The sequence below is a fragment of the Dama dama genome, chromosome 5, assembly GCF_033118175.1.
Source record: "Dama dama isolate Ldn47 chromosome 5, ASM3311817v1, whole genome shotgun sequence".
Classification (NCBI taxonomy): domain Eukaryota; kingdom Metazoa; phylum Chordata; class Mammalia; order Artiodactyla; family Cervidae; genus Dama; species Dama dama.
In genome coordinates, this window is record NC_083685.1 from 527,997 (window position 1) to 547,495 (window position 19,499).

The 19,499-nt window shown below is 55.6% G+C and overlaps 1 protein-coding gene and 1 pseudogene across 5 annotated transcripts in view; both read left to right on the forward strand.

Moving 5' to 3' along the window:
- Positions 1 to 18,944, forward strand: part of LOC133056219 (protein HIRA) — a 46,231-nt gene extending 27,287 nt beyond the window's left edge. For 4 of the 5 annotated variants that reach the window (XM_061141340.1, XM_061141341.1, XM_061141338.1 and 1 more), the window contains 12 exons: positions 163 to 248; positions 8,586 to 8,777; positions 9,960 to 10,121; positions 11,583 to 11,787; positions 12,019 to 12,123; positions 13,198 to 13,346; positions 13,878 to 14,098; positions 14,253 to 14,358; positions 14,595 to 14,717; positions 14,922 to 15,085; positions 15,462 to 15,550; positions 18,179 to 18,943. In XM_061141340.1, the coding sequence (XP_060997323.1) occupies positions 163 to 248; positions 8,586 to 8,777; positions 9,960 to 10,121; positions 11,583 to 11,787; positions 12,019 to 12,123; positions 13,198 to 13,346; positions 13,878 to 14,098; positions 14,253 to 14,358; positions 14,595 to 14,717; positions 14,922 to 15,085; positions 15,462 to 15,550; positions 18,179 to 18,295 (1,719 nt within the window). In that variant the 3' untranslated portion in view covers positions 18,296 to 18,943. Of the gene's footprint in view, positions 1 to 162; positions 249 to 8,585; positions 8,778 to 9,959; positions 10,122 to 11,582; positions 11,788 to 12,018; positions 12,124 to 13,197; positions 13,347 to 13,877; positions 14,099 to 14,252; positions 14,359 to 14,594; positions 14,718 to 14,921; positions 15,086 to 15,461; positions 15,551 to 18,178 lie in introns of all 5 variants that reach the window. The other variant, XM_061141337.1, reaches the window with a different exon arrangement.
- On the forward strand, positions 262 to 7,005 carry LOC133056222 (large ribosomal subunit protein uL1-like; annotated as a pseudogene).
- Positions 18,945 to 19,499: the final 555 nt, after the last annotated feature.

The following is a 19,499-nucleotide window of genomic DNA, read 5'->3' on the forward strand; positions in this document are numbered from 1 at the left end:
AGGGGCTGCTGGAGCCTCTGCCCCACACGTCCTGAACCAGAGGCTCCGTCTGGTTGCACCCGAAAAGCCGCAACATGGGGAGCTGAGGCTCGCTTCCTTGCAGGCCTTGCCTGCTCACAGGTACTGACGCGTCTCCTTTCGTCTGTCTCTTTCCTTTGCCAGAACCTTTTAAAGAAGCAGGTTGAGACGCGGACCGCAGACGGTCGGAGGAGAATCACGCCTCTCTGCATAGCACAGCTGGACACCGGGTACTTGCTTTCCCCATACCTTCTCTGGCCTTCTCTGGGCATTCTTCCTCTCTCCTTACACCAGGCAGCTCTGTGACAGCCCGGCCTTCCCAGGCTGGGCGGACGGGGGCAAGCTGAGCCCAGCTGCTCAGAGCCCTGCTCCCGGATGGTGCTGCAGGCAGGCTCGTGGAGGTGCCTCCGTGGCTCTGCCGTGTCCACGCAGCTGGCACCGCTTCATTGAAGACGCCAGGGCGAGAAAAGTTAGGCCGACTTTCTTCTCTTTTTACACTTTCGTAGCATCCTGTTTCTCAGTAGGAAAAGAATGTATACGTGATACTAAAAGCAGTAAGGCCCAAAGGACAGAAGTATTACCCACAGTCCAGTCTCAGATTCGATCACTGTTAACACTTTGCTGTCCGTGTCCCCTGTTTGTTCCTGGTTCTTGACCTTGTGTCCACTTTAATAACTGGTTCTCTGGAGCACTGGCCTGCGGAGGGTCTAGGTGCCCACCTGTGAATGCGCCGTGCCTTACCTGGCCAATCCCGTGGCTGTGGATGTGTGGCATGTGCGGAGGACTGTGCTGGTCCATGAGTCTGAGCACCACTCTGACTGCCCCCTTGGTGCACTTCCCAGAACCGGGCGTGCAGGGCGAGGCTGAGACGGGCAGTGGACTCGGTGGGCGTCCGCTGCTGTCGTGGCATCTGTAGTCGGGCTGGCTTTCGTGTTGGTCATTCTCCCCACAGTGAGGACTCAGGGCGAGTGTAAAGAACAGGCTGCGGGTGAAGGGGGCCCATCCCCTCCGCCGTCCGCACGGGCGCCATACACAGCTGCACTCTGCTCACCTTCCTCCCTGGACTGTTCTGAAACTCCCCTGAGGGCCACAGAGACCCTTAATCACTGACACCCGCACTGACACCCTCCAGGTGGTGCCGGAACCAGCCTCCAGACTCCTCGCCCAGGGTGGCTTCTCTTGAAGGAGCCTTTTCCCCTGCTCCGCCCCCACCCGCCTTTCTCAGGACCAGGTGAAACCCAGCTGTGCAGAGCTTGACCACCTCAGAGCCACTGGAGGGAGGGCTGTATAGGTGGGAGACGAGGGTGGGGCTTCTGTGTGAGTCCTGCTGAGGAGGCAGGGTTGGTGCATGAGCCAGCTTTCTGCCCTGGGGCATGTGTTTCTTGCACCAGACTTAATGCTTTTGATCATAATGACTTTCTTCTCTTGATGTGCATGTCAAAACAAGTAACAATGGACTAGGTAATTATTAGCTTAACTAATCAAGAGAAAAGAGAAACTGTGCAAATATTTAAAATGGAAAAAAGTGGGAAGCAATCACGGATAAAGAATAAACCAAAAAGATGAAAGATATTTTTGTTGTACTCTGCAAATAAATCTGGAAATGAATTATTTTGAGGAAAACAAAAGTTACCAAAACTGAAGAAAATCTATACAGATGAAGTGTTACAGAAGAAATAAAGGACAACTGTCAAAAAGGTAACCTACCAAAAGCCAACAGACTAAGAACTTCATGGGAAAATTCTAACAAACTTTAAAGAACAAACCATTCTAATAGCAATTCAGTTCAGTTCAGTCGCTCAGTCGTGTCCGACTCTGCGACCCCATGAACCGCAGCATGCCAGGCCTCCCTGTCCATCACCAACTCCCGGACTCCACCCAAACCCATGTCCATCGAGTCGGTGACGCCATCCAACCATCTCATCCTCTGTCGTCCCCTTCTCCTCCTGCCCTCAATCTTTCCTAGCCTTGGGGTCTTTTCCAATGAGTCAACTCTTCGCATCAGGTGGCCAAAGTGTTGGAGTTTCAGCTTCAACATCAGTCCCTCCAATGAACACCTAGGACTGATGATCTTTAGGATGGACTGGTTGGATCTCCTTGCGGTCCAAGGGACTCTCAAGAGTCTTCTCCAACACCACAGTTTAAAAGCATCAATTCTTCTGTGCTCAACTTTCTTTATAGTCCAACTCTCACATCCATACATGACTCCTGGAAAAACCATAGCCCTGACTAGACGAACTTTTGTTGGAAAAGTAATGTCTCTACTTTTTAATATGCACTTTCCTTACAAGGAGCAAGCGTCTTTTAATTTCATGCTGCAATCACCATCCACAGTGATTTTGGAGCCCAGAAAAATAAAGTCAGCCACTGTTTCCACTGTTTCCCGATCTATTTGCAATGAAGTGATTGGTGCAAATTTAATTACAGTTTTGGATTGTGAATTTTAAATCCTTATAATCAAAATAGGAACCATTACAATCAATAATTACATTTTTGCCGACAAGAGAGAAGTTTGTTTATTCCTGTAGCATAAAAATCCATGCTTCGGGATCCAACAAACTTGGAAAGCATTTTCTGCATCCTGCTGGTTATGGAAGTGTTTTTCCTGCAAAAGTGTTGTCAAGATGCTTGAAAAAGTGCTACTCACTTGGCCAGAGGTCAGGTGAATATGGTGGATGAGGCAGAACTTGGTAACATTGCTTGTGCTAAGTGCAGTCAGGCATTGTCGTAGAGAAGACTTGGGCCTTTTCTGTTGACCAGTACCATTTGCAGGCATTGCAGTTTTCAGTGCATCTTGTTAATTTGCTGAGCATGTCTCAGATGTAATGGTTTTGCTGAAATTCAGAAGATTGTAGTGGATCAGACCAGCAGCAGGTCACCTAACAGTGGCCATGACCTTTTTTGGGTGCAAGTTTGGTTTTGTTTGGGAAGTGCTTTGGAGCTTCTCAGTCCACCGACTGAACTGGCCATTACCAGTTGTCATATACAGTCCACTTTTTGTCGCATGTCACAGTCCAGCCGAGAGATGGTTCATTGTTTTGTAGAAAAGTGAAAATGACACTTCGAAACAACCATTATTTGATTTCTGGTCCACACATGAGGCACCCACTCATCAACCTTTTTCACTTTTCCAATTTGCTTCAAATGCTGAACAACTGTACAATGGTTGCAGTTGAGTTCTTGGACAACTTATCACGTGGTTCTAATAGGATCAGCTTCAGTGACGCTCGCAGTTTTCGTTGTCAGCTTCTGACAGCCGCCCCTTCACTCTTCTTCCAGGTGCTCGTCTCTTTACAAAACTTAGGCACTGTACATTTGTTTGCAGGTCCTGGGTCAAATGTGTTGTTGTTGATGTGAGTTGTCTCCACTGCTTTTACCACCCATTTTGAACTCAGATAAGAAAATCTCAAATTTGCTTTGTGTTTAACATTGTTTCCATAGTCTAAAATAAATACAAAATGCACAGCAAATAATAAGTCATTAGCAAAAAGATAAAGTGAGAAATTCACGTTAAAATGATATAGAACATAATCACATTTTATTTAGAATATATTCCAATATCAAAGCACAGATTTCAACAGTGCAAAATCGCAATTATTTTTGCACCAACCTAATACTGTTGAAAATACCCCTACTGCTTAGAAAAAGAAGGAAAACTTGCCAAATCATTTTTTTTAATGAACACTATATTGAAATTTCACAATCAAAATGTGACAGATACAATAAATTTCTGATCAATCTCATTTCCAAATGTCTATGTATAATCCTAAATAAACTATAAGAAACTGAACCTTACACTGTTAAAATGCTAATACACTATAAATAAGTAAATTTTATTTCAGGAAAGCGAGACGGTTCAGATGATTTGGGGGAACTTATTTTACTCCTACCTTTCAATAGATCAAAGTAAATTATTTGGTCATCTCTGTAGATGCTTAAGAGGCATTTTTATTAAGTCCAGTATCATTCTTACTTAAAACTTAATTAAATAGGAATAGATAAGTGTTTATTAAACTTGATGAACTTATTTTAAATTAAATTTGAAAACTGAACAAATGTCTACTCTTGTGACGATCCTTTAACCTTGCTCTAGCAATGCCAGCTCATACAGTTAGACAGAAGAAAAATCAGAAAGGGGGTGGCAAGTGCGCTGTTAGTCAAGGGGGATGCGATCCCCAAGACAATCAACCGGAAGAGCTGCCACAGTCAGTAAAAGAAGACCAGGTGCCTGGGTGTGACCAGCCACGCCATCAAGTAGCACCAGTTACCTTTGGAAGGTGTGAAGAGAGAAGTCGTTTTCAGCAGGGCAGCACCTAGAATGTCACAAGCGCAGGAGATCTTTATGAAGAAAAAGACTTTAAACTCTACTGCAAGACCTAAAAGAAAATTCACAGAAACAGCTAGCAAGGCACACCCGCTTACTAGACAGGCTGACTCAGGATCGTAGAGATGGCAAGTCTCTCTCAGCCTGTCAGCATAGCATGAGACAGTGCAGATTACCACAGGGACTTTCAGCAAAAGACAAACTGATTCTGAAGCTACGTGGAAAAGTACACGGGAGCGGCTGAAGTATTCTGGAAAAGGTTAATCAGAAGAGACTAGCCCCACTAGAAATGAAAACTTAGAAGCTATAATTACAGTAGTGACGTACTTACACATAAATGGAACAGTGAAATACAATGAAAAACTCAGTGATACACTCAAATGTTACGAGAATTTTACAGCATGTTTTTGCACCTGTGATGAATCATAATCTAATTCAGTAAAAGGGCGTAATACTCCCTAGAAACAGTACAAGACTATATACAGTGGAGGAGAGACGTCTCTTCAGTAAGTGGTGCTGGGAAGTCTGGACAGCGCAAGTAAATCAGTGAAGCCAGAGCACTCCCTCACACTGAGCACGTAAATTAATTCATAATGGCTTAGAGACTTAAACAAAAGACACACGACCATGAAACTCCTTGAAGAGAACTGCATTCTCTGACGTGTGCCCTACCAGTGTTTTCTTAAGGCAATAGAAACAAAAATAAACAAATGACTCTTTTTTTTTTTTTTTTTTTTCCCCTGGTTTATCACGGTGTGAGGAACCATGAGCAGCAAAGTCTCCCGTGACACCCTCTATGAGGTGGTGCGGGAAGTCCTGCCCGGGAACCAGCCAGAAGTGTTTGGAGACGGTGGAGCTTCAGATCAGCCTGAAACTGTGACCCTCAGAAGGACAGACGCTTCCTGGGCACCGTCAGGCTCAAGTCCACTCCCCGCCCCGGGGTCACCGTGCATCCTGGGGGACAGCAGCACTGCCATGCGGCCACGGCTGTGGACGTCCCCACATGGACATCGAGGCGCTGAAGAGACTCAGCAAGAATGAGAAGCTGGCCAAGAGATAAGAGGCCTTTGGGGGTTTCCCTGGTGGCTCAGCTGGTAAAGAATCCACCTGCAATGTGGGAGACCTGGGTTTGATTCCTGAGTCGGGAAGTTCCCCTGGAGAAGGGAAAGGCTACCCACTCCAGTGTTCTGGCCTGGAGGATTCCATGGACTATAATATATGGAGTCGCAGAGAGTCGGGCATGACTGAGCGACTTTCATGTTCAGCGTTCAACATTTGGCTTCAGAGTCTCTGATCCAGCAGATCCCACGAATCCTGGGCCCAGGCCTGAAAAACGCTGGCCAGTTCCCTTTCTTGCTGACCCACAATAAGAACGTGGTGGCCGAAGTCAATGAAGTGGAGTCCACGATCACGTTGCAGATGAAGAAGGTGCTGTGTCTGGCAGTGGCTGTCAGCCACATGAAGATGACAGATGTCGCGCTTGTGTACATCCACTTAGCTGTCAACTTCCTGGTGTCGTTGCTCAAGAAAAATTGACAGAATGTCAGGGCCTTGTACATTAAGAGCACCAAGGGCAAGCCCCAGTGTCTATACTAAGGCCCAGCTTAATAAACCATACTCAACCATCAAAAAAAAAAAATAAACAAATGAGATCTAATCAAACTTACAAGCTTTTGCACAGCAAAGGAAACCGTACACAAATGAAAAGACAACCTGTGGACTGGGAGGAAACACGTGCAGACAATGGAGCCAACAAGGGCTCAATCTCCAAAAGACACAAACAGCTCAGACAACTCAGTTCTTAAAAAATCCAAACATGGGCAGAACAGCTGAATAGATACTTCTCAAAAAAAGACACAGATGGCCACCAGGCACGTGAAAAGATGCTCAACATCACTAATTGTTAGAGAAATGCAAATCTAAACCACAGTGAGTTATCATCTCACACCGGTCCAAATGGCATCATTAAAAAGTCTGCAAGTAACAAACGTCGGAGACGGTGTGGAGAAAAGGGAACTCTTCTACACCGTTGGTGGGAAGGTGAATTGGTGCAGCCACTATGAAAAACAGTAGGGAGGTTCCTCAAAAAACTGAAAATGTGACCCAGCAAGCTCACTCTGGGCACATACCTGCAGAAAGCTGTTGTTCAAAAAGATAGTGCACCCCAGTGTTCACTGCAGCACTATTTACAATAGCCAAGCCGGGGAAAGAAACTAAATGTCCATCAACACATGAATGGATGAAGATGTATAGTATATTTATACAATGGAATACTACTCAGCCATATAAAAGGAGTAAAACAATGCCATTTACAGCAACACGGATTGACCTAGAGATTATCATGGTACGTGAAGTGAGTCACAAAAAGACAAATGCCAGATGATATGACTCGTGTGAAATCTAAAATATGACACAAGTGAATGTATCTACAGAACAGGAATTGCAGGCATCGAGAACAGAGGTGTGGTTGCTGAGCAGAGAGTTTGGGGAGGAATGTAGTGGGGGTTTGTGGGTTAGCAGATGCAACTGTTGTGTATGGGACGGGTACACTGCACAGAAGGCTATACTCAATACCCGGTGATGAAGCGGAATGGAGAAGAACGTATGTACATGTATAACTGAGTCACTTTCCTGTGCAGCAGAAATAAACACAACAGTGTAAATTGGCGATACTTCAATCTTACAACTCACAGTTTTGCACAGCTCAGAAATTTTTCAGAGAACAACATTCTGAACACTTCAGTTATTTTTGTTTGTTTAACCTCAGAGGTAAAAAAAAATTCTTTCCTACAAATTACACAAAAGTTAGACCACACAAATACAACATGTTTTTGCAAGAAAAATTACATGGTAAGTAGTCAAAACACAACATCTTGGTGAAAATATTTCCTGTCCATATAGGAATTTTTTAAAATACGGTAAGTAGGTCTTAATAATACAGACCAGTAATCAGATAGAAAAAGGTCCTAATGTGGGTCAAGACTTGCTGTTAAATGTCTTAGCATGACTGATCTCAGAGCACTTATTACAATAGTAATGTTAAAGTTACAGATGCAGTTGGCTGGCTGGCTATGAGATTTACACTCATGTGGGCAGAGACCATGGCCATCTTCACCATTGTATTCCCAGCATTGGGCACACAGTTGCTGCTCAGTACATTTTGACGGGATGAAAAAAAAAAAAAAGTAGAAAAATGGATGACAGAAATGAACAAACAGTTTGCAGAAAAAGAAAGTCAGGATATTTCTAGATGAAAAATTTTCAACCCTGCATGAAAATAATTGTAAATTAAACCCTAATGCTGGGGAAAATTGAAGGAGGAGAGGGGATGACAGGATAAGGTCGTTGGATGGTGTCACCGATTCAATGGACTTGAGTTTGAGCAAACTCTGGGAGGTAGTGAAGGACAGGGAAGCCTGGCGTGCTGCAGTCCGTGGAGTTGTGAAGAGGTGGACAGGACTGAGCCGCTGAACAACAGCAAACCTGTAGTAACATGCCGCTTTGATCTCAGATAGTCAGAGGTGAAGAAATTGGTAAAACTGGTGGTGAGTGTGTGGAGAAAGGGGCAGCCACACCCAGCTTGTGAGGTGGACCTCAAAGCAAGACCCCTAGAACGGTTTATCCAGAACCGTCTGTGGACGTTCCACTTGCTACTGCAGTTGCTTCTAGGAATTTATCCCCTATAGCACCTGAAGTCAAGGTGGGGCGACAGTCGAAGCGGCAGGCGTCTCTGTCCTCCACGTGCTGTCCTCGTCACACGCTTGGGGAGGGTGTGAGTCCAGGCGGCGGCCCCGTGGGGAGGCGGGCGAGGCGCCCCAGGACCCTTAGCAGAGCCCTTCAGTGTTACAGCAGCCCCAGGAAACCTTCGGCCGTTCCTCGGAAGAGGCTGGTTGGGTTACTCATGGCACGTCCAGGCCGCCTGTAACGGCAGGAAGGCCCCTGCGTACTGTCTCCCCAGCCCCAAGACATGCTTGCCCGGTTAACGCTCAGGTCGGGGTGCATCCTAAAATCAGAGGCATCTGACAGCAACCACTCTTAGTGGCACATAAAGTCCCAGTTTGTCTTAGGTCCAACTGAATGTAGTGTGGGAAATGGTTTTACTTTCTTTTTTACTTCTCTGTCACCTGCATGAAAACCACCCTGAAAGTGCCTTGTCTCTGGACCAGAAACTGGGGTGTTGAGGATGTGTAAGTACTTGGCGTGGCGCCCGCGGTCTGGGCTGACTCTCCCTTCTCGGTGACAGGGACTTCTCCACAGCCTTCTTCAACAGCATCCCGCTCTCGAGCTCCCTGGCGGGCACCATGCTCAGCTCCCATAGCGGCCCGCCACTGCTGCCGCTGGACCCCAGCACACCCGTCCCCTTCAGCTCCTCGAAGCCTTCCACCGAGCCGGTGGCCGGCACCCGGCCTGTGGGCGACGCTGCCAGTAAGGACGGGTGAGTCCATGGGGCCAGGGGCAGGTCCCGGAGACGCTTGGCGGCCGCAGGTGAAGGGAGGAACGGGCTGGCTTTCAGATGGGGACCTGCTCAGAAGCGGGGTCAGCGCTCAGGGCTCCGTGTCAGCAGCTGCCTGGCCAGCCCTGCTTCAGCCGGTCCGCTTGTGTGCCCCGGCCCCAGCTCCCCCCACACTCAGAACATGTCTGCTGGGGGAGCCCATGGCCCACCGCCTGGACACCACACTGGCCGTGGGAAAGGAGCAGAGGGGTGTGACTGAGGAGCTGCCCCCCTGAGGGCCTTGCCGGGCAGGTCTCCGGAAGTCTCTTAGGCTGAGCCACGCCACAGGGTCACAGCCACGAGAGCAGAGCCCCAAACCCTGAGGAGGGGGGTGGGGGCGCAGGACAAAAGGCTGGCTTCTCCCTGGTGCAGACACAGGACACCCGGGAGGTACCCGGGCTCAGCTGCTGCCCTGGCCTGTGCCCGACAGTCGCGGTGACTCTGGGGCCTGTGTTACCACAGCCTCTGCCGTGGTTGTGGCCGGGAGGCCTGCACCAGGGGAGGAGGGTGCACGGGGTGGGTCCGCCAGGCCACTCAGGAAGCCGGACGTCAGGGCGAAGGGGTCTGGGGAAGGGCAGTGTCCCGGGCCTGCACAAGGTCCTGGGAGACCTGCAGGTCTGGCCCGGGTCAGCCCGGAGGAGGCCCCGTGGCTTCGGACCAGTGTGTGGGACGTGTCTGGATCTGGGGTGGTGGGGGGGGGGCGCCTGACCGTCCCCCGGAGGCAAGCAGGGCTGCCCAAGTGCAGCGCTTGGCCAGGGAAGGCGGCAGGAGAGGACGGTAGCTTCGGGACCCTGTGCACTTCGGTTAGACCTGTTGTCAGACTGGGCTGGGGTGGAGATGGGCCCGAGGTGAGGAAGGGCCTATGGAGCTGCTGTCCCAGCCTTGTACCCCCAGCAGCTCTCAGAACGTGCAGAGGGGAGTGCCAGGCATTTGCTCACAGCCTCGCAAATGCCAGGTGCTGAAAGGTCTGCCTTCTAGAAGGTAATATGTGGGGATGTTGAAGTCAGGGAAGTCGTTTATGGAAATCTGATGTTTGTGCCCAGCTCCTTGGGCTCCACGGCACACATAGCCCAGACTCTGGGCCCTGCTGGTTGTGTGACGTGGCCTTCCCCCCACTCACCCCAGCGTGAACACGGCCACTGCTCCCACCACCCCGTCCCCCTCTGTCCTGACAACCCCGTCCAAGATCGAACCTATGAAGGCGTTCGACTCCCGGTTCACGGAGCGCTCCAAAGCCACACCAGGGACTCCTGCCTTGGCCAACGTGACCCCGACAGCTGTGGAAAGGTAGGTGGCGGCTGCGTGTGCCCCGGAGATGAGGGTGGGAGCGTTCCAACCTCTAATGCCGGCTCCTCGCTCACATCAGCCAGGAGGTCGGGAGCTGAGGCAGAGGGACTGGAGGCCTCTGAGCCCCCACGCGCGCCAGCACCCTACTGAGCCGGCCGCCCGCGCGTTCCAGCCCCTGTGGCTGGCCTGGAGCCTCTGCCCCCAGGGAGGTCTCGCAGCAAGCCCTCTGAGGCGTAGAGCACACTGCCCAGTCCTGCGAGTCGACTGCTGGCGGGGGTGTGAGCGGGCCGGGCCACCTGCCTTGGCACAGGCCGGGGGCGCCCATCCCTTCCTGGAGCTGCGTCCCCATCAGCACGTCAGGGACTGGGGCCCAAGATCTACAGAGCCCCTCAGCCGGCCGGTGCCCAGAGGAGGCAGCCAGCGGCTGTGACAAGACCCGTCCTTGCCATGGACGGCGTTGTGGAGCTGAAGCCACCTGTGCTGCCCCGGGGCTTCGCCCAGTGTGGAAAGCGCGTGTCTGGGCAGTGTTCACTCTCAGGGAAGGGCGTGGGGCACTGTCATGCAGGCCAGTGTGGCCTCTGACCTTCGTGTGAGGTCAGCAGTGTGGCGGATCTGAAGCCTCCTGCTGCTGAACGCTCTGGAAAGCTGATGAGATGAGACCCACGTCCCTAAACAGGAAGTGAGGGGTGCTGAGGTGCCTCCCACCCCCAGACGCGGGAGGGAGACCTGGGTCCCGAGGCCGCCAAGCCGGCTCCCTCGGGGGCTGTCACCCCCATCCCTTACAGCCTTTCAGACCCTCACAGCCCCAGCAGGGCCTGTGGGGTGAGGCGTCACGTCCACCACCCTCATCCTTTCCCTTGACAGCGGCAGAGAATACCCAAGAGTCCGCAACCCAAAAGCACGAGAGGAAGTGCCAGTGAGCGTGCGTGCCCCGGGCAGGCGTCCCGGTCGCACAGCGGGCCCCCAGAGCAGCCCTGGCCTTCTGACCGTGCCCGTAGCCTGCCGTTTCCAGAAGGTGTCACCGGGGCCACACGGCTCAGTCTCCACGTGGCCTGCTTTCTCTTAAGAATATGTTTAAGGTTCCTCCACACAGTTTCATGGTTTGATAGCTTCCTTCTTTCTTTTTTTTAATGCACGTGTTTATCTTGTGTAGTTTTGGTTGCACTGGGCCCTTGTTGCTCTGGATGCGGCAGCCGGGGCTCCATGCGTTGCAGTGACCTCTTGTCGCAGAGCACATGCTCTGGGCTCAGGCTTAGCTGCCCCTCGGCGCGCGGGGTCCTCCTGGAGCAGGGGCTGAAGCCGTTCCCCCTGCGTTCCCAGGTGGACCCCCAGCCACTGGACCACCAGGGAAGTCCTCTTCTAACTCGTTTCATTTGTCAGCTTTGGGGGCTGAGTAGGGGTTTGATTGGCTACCCTGAAACGAGCGGTCCCGCGGCAATGCCGCGGGCGTGTGTCGTGCAGGTTGAAGGAGCAGAGCCTGGTGAAGGAGCTGCGGCCCCGCGATGTCCTGGAGAGCAGCAGCGACAGTGACGAGAAGGCGCCCGCGGCCAAGCCCCCCTCGCTGTCCAAGCGCAAGCTGGAGCTGGAGGTGGAGACCGTGGAGAAGAAGAAGAAGGGGCGGCCGCGGAAGGACTCGCGGCTCCTGCCCGTGTCCCTGTCTGTTCAGGTGAGCCTGGCGCTGGGCGCCTCCGGGGCCCGAACCGCCCCAACCCCCGGAGTCCTCGAGCCCCCAGGGCAGCCGCCTCGTGCCCACAGCGGCCTGCCTCTGTGGCACGCATCTGCCCTGCGGTCCTCAGGAAGGGGAAGCCAGGGTTGCAGGCCCAGCCTCACTCAGGGGCTTTCCCTCACCGGTCGCTGCCCTCGGGTGCAGGGCTCAGGGACGCTTCTGCTCTTGCAGTCCCCCGCCGCCCTGACCACCGAGAAGGACACTGTGTGTGTGTCTGTCCCAGCTCCTGCACTGAAGCTGCCGATGCCGGGCCCCCAGAGAGCCTTCACCCTCCAGGTGAGCTCCCCCTGAGCCGTGAGCCCTGAGCTGTCACAGGCTCGGGCTGCTTCCACGTGGCCTCCGTCACCTTCGGGGGAGCTGTGGCTGATCCAAGCAGCCACCCAGTCTTACGGAGCGGCTAGTCTCTTTGGGGTTCCGAGGCCTGCTGCTCCTGCTGGGCATCCAGCTCCTTAAGACCCACCCCAGGGGTCCCTTCTCCCAGAAGCCTCCTCCATCTTGGCTCTGGACCTTGGGCTCAGTGCCTGGGGCTGACCCGCCTGCTGGCCCGTCCACGTCCCAGCACCCGGCACAGCTGGCCATGAGGGTGTGTGAGCTCTGTTCGCAGCGCGCACCTGGGGCTGGCAGTCCTCGGCCCAGAGGCCCCAGCCTCAGACGCCGTCCCCTCACCCTCAGGACCCCCGTGCCGGCGGGCACACTGCCCTGGCCCAGGCTGGCCCTCGGGGTCTCCCGGTGGGGCACCAGGTTCTTTTCACGAGTCGCCGGTCCCCCACCCCAGGGCCTTCCCCGCAGCGCCGGGTGGGACTACTTGGTTTCTGGGGGCCTGGCCAGCCCTCCGCCCAGCTCAGCTGCTGAGGCCTCCCAAGTGCCAGCCATCTTCTCTGCCCGTGTGGAGCCGACGCTAACCCACACCGACTCCCCGAACTCACCTGCAGGGACATGGGTTCTAGCAAGCACGCCAGGCACCTCAGTCCTCCCAGACCTCCTCCAGGAGCCGGGCAGCCTCGGTGCCTGCCACACCCCACAGCTGTTGAAGATCTCCAGTCAGGAGAGCCGTGTTCCCCAGCTCTGCCCTCGAGCCAGGGTCCTTCCATACTGTATGCTTTTGGCAGGTCACCTGTGGCCTCTGCGTTCTCTCTCCTGAGCGGCGGTGGCAGGATCTGGAGGCTTCAGTCATAAGCTATGACCCAGCATGTCCACTCCACGGGTGGAGGACCGGTGGTCACCCGCTCCCGGCACCTGTGCCCATGACCACCCCTGCTGACCCCTACCTGGTGGCTGGCAGCTCTGTCCATCCCCGGAGCCCACATCTGAGGCCAGCTCCACTGAAGACTGTTGTCTTGCCTTCCCCAGGTGAGCTCCGACCCTTCCATGTACATCGAGGTGGAGAACGAGGTGACGGCCGGCGGGGGCCTAAAGCTAAGCCGCCTGAAGTGCAGCCGTGAGGGGAAGGAGTGGGAGACGGTGCTCCCCGGCCGCATCCTCACGGCCGCTGGCAGCGGGTAAGTGCGGGGCCTTGCCCCACTGAACACAGGGCGGCCCCCACACTGTGCCTGGCCCACCACGTCCCTGGGGCACCCCGAAGGTGGCGCTGTCACCTGCATGCTTCAGGAGGGGAGCCCCCACCCCGTGCATCGTGGCCAGGCTCGTGCAGGCTGCACTGCCTGCCTCTGAGCGCCGCTGGCTGCTTCTCTGGCCTGAGCTTTCATCCAGGGAAGTCAGCAGGGCTTTCAGACGGTCCTCCCAGTCCCCAGGCCGGCGCTTTCCAGGTCCTGCCCTTCGAGGGGAGCTCTGCTCGAGGGTCAGCCCCCCAGTGTGTTCCCACGGCCCCCGTGGCTGCCTGGAGAAGGGAACGTGTCTGGAAAGAGCCCTTGGGGGCCGCTCTGGCTCAACTCAGCCGGGACCACAGGGGCGCTCGCTGTCAGGGCGCTGCTCCTTGGACACCTGCTCCCGGGGCAGCTCGTGTGAGCCCGGGCAGCCTGGGGAGAGGAGCCGGCCCCAGGCAGGCCCCTGACGCCTGCCCCCGCCCCCAGGGACGTGGTGTGCGTTGCCTGTGAAAAGCGGATGCTGTCGGTGTTCTCCGCCTGCGGCCGCCGCCTCCTACCCCCCATACTGCTGCCGTCCCCGATCTCCACCCTGCACTGCACCGGCCCCTATGTCATGGCGCTCACCGCCGCCGCCACGCTGTCCGTCTGGGACGTGCACAGGCAGGTGGTGGTGGTGAAGGAGGAGTCTCTGCACTCCATCCTGGCAGGTGTGCGTGGGCCCTCGGGGGTGGGAGCGGCCCAGGCCGGGGCTGGGGTGACGGGCCTGCCGGCCAAGGCGATGAGCAAGCTCTGGGCCCCACTGCTGAGGGGTCTGGTGCCTGCTGACCGGAACATGCGGGAACCTTCTGTGTGTCTCGTCAGGAAGCGACATGACGGTATCTCAGATCTTGCTGACACAGCATGGGATCCCCGTGATGAACCTGTCGGATGGCAAGGCCTACTGCTTCAGCCCGTCACTGTCCACGTGGTGAGCTCACCGCCCCTGGGGCCTGCGAGGGGGCCTGTGCTCCTGCTGTCCACTCTCTGGGGTCCTGTCCTGGGGGGGCACTTAAGTGTTCCTGGGCTTGTCCACCAGCATTTCCGGCCCGGCCTCTGGCCAGCGCCCACATCAGGAGGCCCCTGCGGATGTGCAGGGCGCCCGGCTCACGCTGCCCCTGCTGGGCCTTCGGTTTCCCTGAGCCCCTCCTGCCCCCGTGTCCCCAGGAACCTGGTCTCTGACAAGCAGGACTCGCTGGTGCAGTGCGCGGACTTCAGGAGCAGCCTGCCGCCCCAGGACGCCATGCTGTGTTCGGGACCCCTAGCCATAGTCCAGGGCCGCGCCTCCACGTAGGTGCCGGGGGAGGGTGGTGTGCGCACGCGGCCCCTGCCAGGCCCACCCTGAGACCAGGCCACCAGAGACCGTGGGCGGGCTCTGTCTCAGGGCGTAGGCTCACTGCCTTGTCGCCTGAGAGGCAGGTGGTGGGCCTGCTGGGCGGTGCAGGGCAGGGCCTGGGGCCGGCCGAGAGCCTGCTGACGGCGCTCTGCCCGCAGCTCGGGGCGGCAGGCAGCCCGGCTCTTCTCCGTGCCTCATGTGGTGCAGCAGGAGACCACCCTGGCCTACCTGGAGAGCCAGGTCGCTGCGGCGCTCGCCCTGCGCTCCAGCCACGAATACCGCCACTGGCTGCTCCTCTACGCGCGGTTCCTCGTGAGCGAAGGTGAGCCCCGGCCCGGCCCTGCCAGCGTCTGGCCCGCCGCGCACTGAGGGGCTGGGGCAGGGCGCATGTGGAAGCCTCCCCTCACTCCCAGAAGCCTCGGAGCCCCACAGGCCTGCAGCGCTCCCCTTCCTTCGAGCCCCTCCTGCCCAGCAGAGCCCCCGCCCACTCCTCCTCCCCCAGCCCACACCCTGGAGTCTCCGGGATGCGCTTGTGCCCAGGGAGAGGGCAGCTCAGGGCCGGAGCCGAGACCGCAGGCCCCGGGAGGTGGCGCAGGGAGCAGTGGGTCCTTGGGCTTCGCACGCACAGGGACCTGGTGTGGTCTCGGCTTTCTGCTCTTTTTGTGACGTGCTCCTGTTTCTGCATTTTCTGTAACTAGGGTTTGAATACCGACTCCGGGAAATATGCAAGGACCTCCTGGGGCCAGTTCACACGTCCACTGGAAGCCAGTGGGAGTCCACGGTGGTGGTAGGTGCAGCGCTCCCACCCCTGCAGGCAGGTGGGACTGAGGCCTGAGCCAGGGTGCTGTGAGAGCTTCCTGGGGCCCAGCCTCAGAGTGAGGGCGCAGTGCCCAGCCGTCCTGGCGGAAGCCCTCACAGCACAGCCAGGGGGCCTCCTCTTTCTGTCTGTGCAGTGAGGTGCCGTCCGGTCTGGCAGACCTGGGCGGGTGAACCGATGGGTCTGCAGAGTGGTGGTGGGGAGACCTGGGGGGTCTGCTGCCGGGGATGGCAATGCACCAGCTGGCCCTGGAGGCCCCCGTGGCCGGAACACCGTCAGCAGAGGGGGGTGTGACTTGAGGGCAGGAAGTGGATCCTGCAGAGGCTGCACTGCGTGGCTTGCGGGATCTGAATTCCCTGACCAGGGGTTGAACCCGAGCCCCTGCCGTGGAAGTGCAGAGTCCCCACCACTGGACCACCAGGAAAGTCCCAGCACTCTTCTGAATTGACACCTTTTTTTTAAAAATATTTCTCCAGTGTTCTTCGTCTGGATGTTGAGAGCCGGGTGGGGGTGAGTTGAGTGTGAGCCCTAGGCCTTTTTGGTGAGTTTCTCGGTGAGAATTGGCCGTTCCCATGGAACTGGTCCCCTGGAGGGCTGGCAAGTAGAGGGTGCTGCCTGCGATGCTGTGGGGTCCACGGGCCCCAGGAGGCTTCCTGGGATGACGTCATTTCATGTGTTTAAGAGCCGTTTGTATTTCCTGTTGGAATACTGTGGTGTCATTTGCTTTTCTTACTGGTTGGCAGCAACTGCTTATATATTGGGAAATTGGTGACATGAGCTCCCGGTGCACCTCAGGGGACCCCAGGTTACTTGCCGTCAGAGATCAAAGCTCCGCGTGTACGGGGTGGTGGTCGGGGGTGGTGGGGCAGACAGTAAGCCGAGGGTGGGCACAGAGCAGCCGCTCTCCGAGGCCTGAGCTGTCCTGCCAGACCCTCTAGGGAACCCTCATCCATTGAGGTCTCCGTCTCAGGACTTGTGTCCCTGACTGGAGAAGTGGCCGTGAGCTGTGTCTGGCTGCTGCCCAAGACAGTTGGGGTGGGGAGGCGGGGGCGGCGCGTGTGCTGGGGTCTTTGCACACTCTCTCCAATGATGGTTTTTGTCACAAAGTCTGCATTATTTGATAATTGTAAAATACTGCATTTATTATTAGCAACATATCTTTCTCCATCTTTAACTTTCAGCCTTTCTGTGTACATGTCTGTGTATTTCTTGGCAGCATTGGTGTGGCCGGCTTTTGTTTGATCTGGCAAGCTGTATTTTCATCACCTAGTTCAAGCTATTTACGTCTCTTGTTTTCTTATGCATATGTTCATATTAAAGACCAGAATCAGCTTTAGTAAGTTACATGCCTTGTACCGTCATCTGGACTTACCTCTTCTCACTCTTGAGTATTTCCTCCAAAACATTTTCAGAGTGGATCTTTCCTGGCGTAACCCTTCTGAGGTGTTACAAGCCCAAATAAAACATTTTTTATGATAATCTCTTATGTGAATAATTGTTTAGCTGGATTAAAAGGTAGGCAAGGTTTTTTCCAGGGTATTAAAAATACCAGGGATTTCCCTGGAAGTCCAGTGGTTAGCACTCCATGCGGGCCCAGGTTTAATCCTTGCTCAAGAACCAAGATATCGCAAACTGTGTGGTAAAAAAACAAAAACACTAGGCATGTTTTCCTTTATAGGTAATATGTTCTTAATCTTTGAAAATTTTCAGAATTTTTCTGCCATTTATCTGAAAATGTTGTGTCTTATTCCAACATGTCTGTTTATCGGATTTTCTACGTTACCTGATCAGCCCTCAGTGGGGCCTTTCAGCCTTTAACTGTGAAATGGACCCATGATTTTTCTTTAGCCATCTGTGTCTCCTGTGGAACCCGTTACCTGGGTGTTGGGCTCTCTGCTGTCGTCCACAGGCCTCTGTAGGCAGTGGTCCCACACCTGCTCCCCACCGGCCCTCACGCTGCTCGGCCTCAGCAGCGTCCCGGCCCCCGGAGCCCCCTCCTCCTGTGGGGCGTGCTGTGCTGCTCGTGGCTGGTGCCTCTGTGTTTCCCCGTCCGGGGTCCACACCGTCACACCCGGGCCTCCTCTTGCGGTGGTCAGCACTGCCCGCGGGGGTGCTCCCTTCTCAGCAGCTCTGCTCCTTGGGGGTCTGTGAATGCAGACCCCGCCTGGCGGTGCCCGCCGCACAAGGGCAGAAGGGGTGTAGGAAGCGCTGAAGGCAGAATGCGAGGCCACGGCCCCTCCTCTGCCCCGGGCTTGACCTCGGGCCCCTGGAGAGCTGCTCCTCCAGGACGGCCTGCCCTGGCAGCCTGGTCCCATCCCGGCCTGGAGGCCTGGTCCCATCCCGGCCTGGAGGCCAGGCTCCTCTGGCCACTGACTAGTGCAGAGACCAGCGGTGCCCGAGCCTGCAGCCACAGGGGGCCCAGATGAGCAGAACCTGCCTAGAATCCCCCCACCACGCACCTGCCGCTCTGCGCCTCCATATTCAGCCGCCCCACCTCCCGGTGAGATGGCTTCTGTCCGGGGAAGCCCCGCCAGGGCCCTCAGCTTCCGTCCGGGGAAGCCCCGCCAGGGCCCTCAGCTGCCTATCCTGTGCCCGCAGGGTCTGCGCAAGCGGGACCTGCTGAAGGAGCTGTTGCCAGTCATCGGGCAGAACCTCCGCTTCCAGCGCCTGTTCACCGAGTGCCAGGAGCAGCTGGACCTGCTGCGGGACAAGTAGCCGGCCCGCCCCTGCCCCAAGGGCCCCCGCGGCCAGGCCCACTGCGGCCCTCGCTGGGCCCTGGGGGCGCCGAGACTGCGGGAGGCAGGCCGGCCCGCATGGAGCCACGTCCCGGGCTGCTGCTCCCTCAGAGGGGGCGGCTCTGCCCACAGCTCGCCCGCCCTCCAGGTCCGGAGCGGAGCTGGGCTCTGCCTGCTGCCCCGGGGCCAGCGTGGCCCTGCCTGGGCCTGCCGTCTCCAGCGCGGCCCCGGGCAGAACTGGGCCCACCACTGTGGGGGGCACCAGGCTGCTTCAGCTACGATGAATGAGCCATTGTGAAGAGAGAGCCCCAGGACGCACGCGGATTATGTGGTCAATAGACTGACCTGAGACCTATGTAAAAGGAAAGCCTATTCCAGCACACGGACTATTTTTGTACTAGAATTTGCTAACTTGTAAAATGGCCAATAATCAGGATTTCCGTATAAGTCACTTGGACATTGGTCACTTGTAGGAAATTTAAACTCTAATTATGACAGCTACATTGAAAAATAATTGTACTGAAATTAACTTGTCTATCTTCATTTGGTTTTAATTTTTAAATGTTTGTAAAAAGAGACTGTTTTTTGGGGGATGGGGCAGAGGGTGGGTGATTTCTTTTGTAAGTGTAAAATAAATGGACACGCATTGGATACCAAACGCTCCTGACTTCCCCAGCCTTTTCCTTCCAACTCCCAGGCCCTCCCCGCACCGTGGACCCCTGTCCTGAAATGGGCAGTAATGACACAGCACAGCCAGAAAGGGATCCGTGACGTCACCTGACCCCCGGCCCCTCCATGCGAAGCCTCACGTAGCATCTCACGAGCTGGCAGGCCGACCCATCCACGTCTTCTCCCAGGCCAGCTGCAGAGGTCCTGGGTTCTGTCTGCAGGCACCATGGAAATCAGGAAACACAGACATCAGGGTTTTCTTAGGCGATAGGCCCAGCGCTGACTGACAGGAGGAGATGGCTGGAACCGTGGAAACTGGCGGCCTGCTGAGGGCTGAGCGCCTCCTTCCCTGGTGCCAGACCGTGCTCGCGTTGGGAAAGCAGGCCTGGTGGTTCTGGTCACTGACATCCCATCTGGCTGCTTTCCCGCCGAGTGGTCGTCCCATCGCCTGTCTCACTGGGAAGTCACGTGGCTGAAGAGAAAGAACCAGGCACACGCATGTGCCCGACAAAGCC